The sequence below is a fragment of the Stylophora pistillata genome, chromosome 11 (assembly GCF_964205215.1).
Source record: "Stylophora pistillata chromosome 11, jaStyPist1.2, whole genome shotgun sequence".
Classification (NCBI taxonomy): domain Eukaryota; kingdom Metazoa; phylum Cnidaria; class Anthozoa; order Scleractinia; family Pocilloporidae; genus Stylophora; species Stylophora pistillata.
This window is the reverse complement of record NC_142529.1, coordinates 27,352,547-27,354,491: the sequence shown is the minus strand read 5'-3', so window position 1 is coordinate 27,354,491 and position 1,945 is coordinate 27,352,547. Positions and strand designations below refer to the sequence as shown.

Below are 1,945 nucleotides of genomic sequence, written 5' to 3'. Positions count from 1 at the left end.
TTATGCGCACTTCATCATTTTGCGATTGAGTGATTGTAATGTGATCGTTATTTCGATTTATTTTTTCTTTTATTCGTTATCTTGAAACGCTACACTCGGATTAAAAGTGAAAGCTACAAGAACCTTTTCATCATAATGGTCTCCTGTAGCAACGGCATTCTGATCTCGGTCGAAACCCGATCAAAATAAGAGAATAAATTTGATTTTCTCCGGCTGTAATTTAAGTAAATTTGTCTTTGGCTAAAGATTGTTACTTTAAAGACAACTCTATGAGAAACAGTGATAATCATGGTTAAGTTTGATTAAAAAAAAAAAAGTAAATTGATTTAAGGATTACTACATGATAAAAATGTTGAGCTCGCTTACCGGCTGACTTGTAAACCGGCTCTTACAGCAAACTGCCTACTTTTTGAAGCTGAAAAGTCTCTCCTAAATCTTTATTTGACTAACGCTGTTTTTAAAAAGATAAGAAAAAAATCCCATCTCCTATCTACCTCTCAAGAACATGTTTCTATCCGTTTGCAATACGTTGTTTATCATCAGGAATGCCAACCAGAGACTTTCCTCTCCTTTAATACATTTAGTAAAATGAGTCTTTTTTACTCGACTTCTCTTTAGCTGTTCTCGATGGAACTGAAACAAGTACATTGAACTTTTCTATGCGCGACAACTGCTCGTGCAATCACATATTATTATTTCTAACTTCAGCATAGTGCTTCTCTAATAGTCTGTTTTACCGCTTGTCTTATTTCACTAATCTTCCAGCAGTAAAGAAACGGGTTTAATGTCGAGTTGAAGTAAACTAAGATACCTGCTGCTCCCCTTAATACCACTAAGTGTGATGAATATCTTTTACTTTCAGCGATGACAATTGCCACTATAAAGTATGGTGCATAACAAACAATTAATGCTAACTGCACCCACAGTGCACTGTACACTGCCTTTTTGTATCGCGCCATATTCAGTGCATTTGGTTGGCTCGGCTGTTGTTGAACACGACCTTGCACTTCTGCCTGATGACGATTGAGAGTGCGGAAAATCTTTGTGTACGAGATGATTGTGATAACTAGGCAAGATGGTATAACTATATATTCATACCAATTCGTTATACTATGATATAAATTGATGAATAAAGCAGCGACAGTGGGTATAACCCACAGGGTAGCTGCAATGATGTATGTGCGTTTTAACGTTACAATTTGTCTGTATCTCATCCCCAACAACAGGGCGAGAAGTCTGTCCACGCTTATGGCCGTCATCGTCATCAAAGACGCTCCGCATAATGCATAGCTTGTTATGTGGTATGCGTCCCTTGCGTATTGACAAAGACTCCAGTTTTCCTCAGCCAAGAATATCCAATAGGTAACATAGAGAGGCTCACTAACAAGACCAACCAAAAGGTCAGTTATGGCCAGACTACGATACAACAGTTTGGACGGCGGATGAAGGGAAGATTCCTTTCGAAGGGCAACAAGGATAAGGGAATTGCCAAGAAAAGCGGTCACCAAGAGGAGAATATGCACCACTGATAACGAAACTGATTCTTGTTGAAGCCCGCCTACCAAAGAGGGGGAGCAATGCTCTTCTTGAAATGTTTGAGTATGCGATCCACCTCCTTTAAAATCTTTTGTCCTCATTATACGTTTTTCCTTGAAGTTATCTAAAAATTGCAACAAGCAAAATTTTCTTTAGACCACTCCTACGAAAAAAAAAACCCTCTACGTTGCTTTAATTTTAAAACCTAGAATATTGACTTCAAAAACATAGTTACCAGATTTCAAATGTAGGTGAAAACTGTCTGTTTGATTAAGATACATGTCACATTTTATCCGATCGCATCGCTGTGTTTTGCATTTATTGTCACCCGTGAGAGGAACCAGTTTCTGCGTAACTAGCAGCTTATTAGATCTCTTCTAATTTCTCTGGACTTTTTCGCCATAAGTTA

At 38.0% G+C, this 1,945-nt stretch overlaps 1 protein-coding gene across 1 annotated transcript; it reads right to left on the bottom strand.

Annotated features, from left to right (window-relative positions):
- Nucleotides 1-216: 216 nt before the first annotated feature.
- Nucleotides 217-1,655, bottom strand: LOC148720933 (octopamine receptor beta-2R-like). Its single transcript, XM_088739540.1, has one exon. It carries the CDS (start codon nucleotides 1,635-1,637, stop codon nucleotides 705-707), a length of 933 nt encoding a protein of 310 aa, XP_088595666.1. The 5' UTR covers nucleotides 1,638-1,655; the 3' UTR covers nucleotides 217-704.
- Between the last annotated feature and the right edge of the window lie 290 nt (nucleotides 1,656-1,945).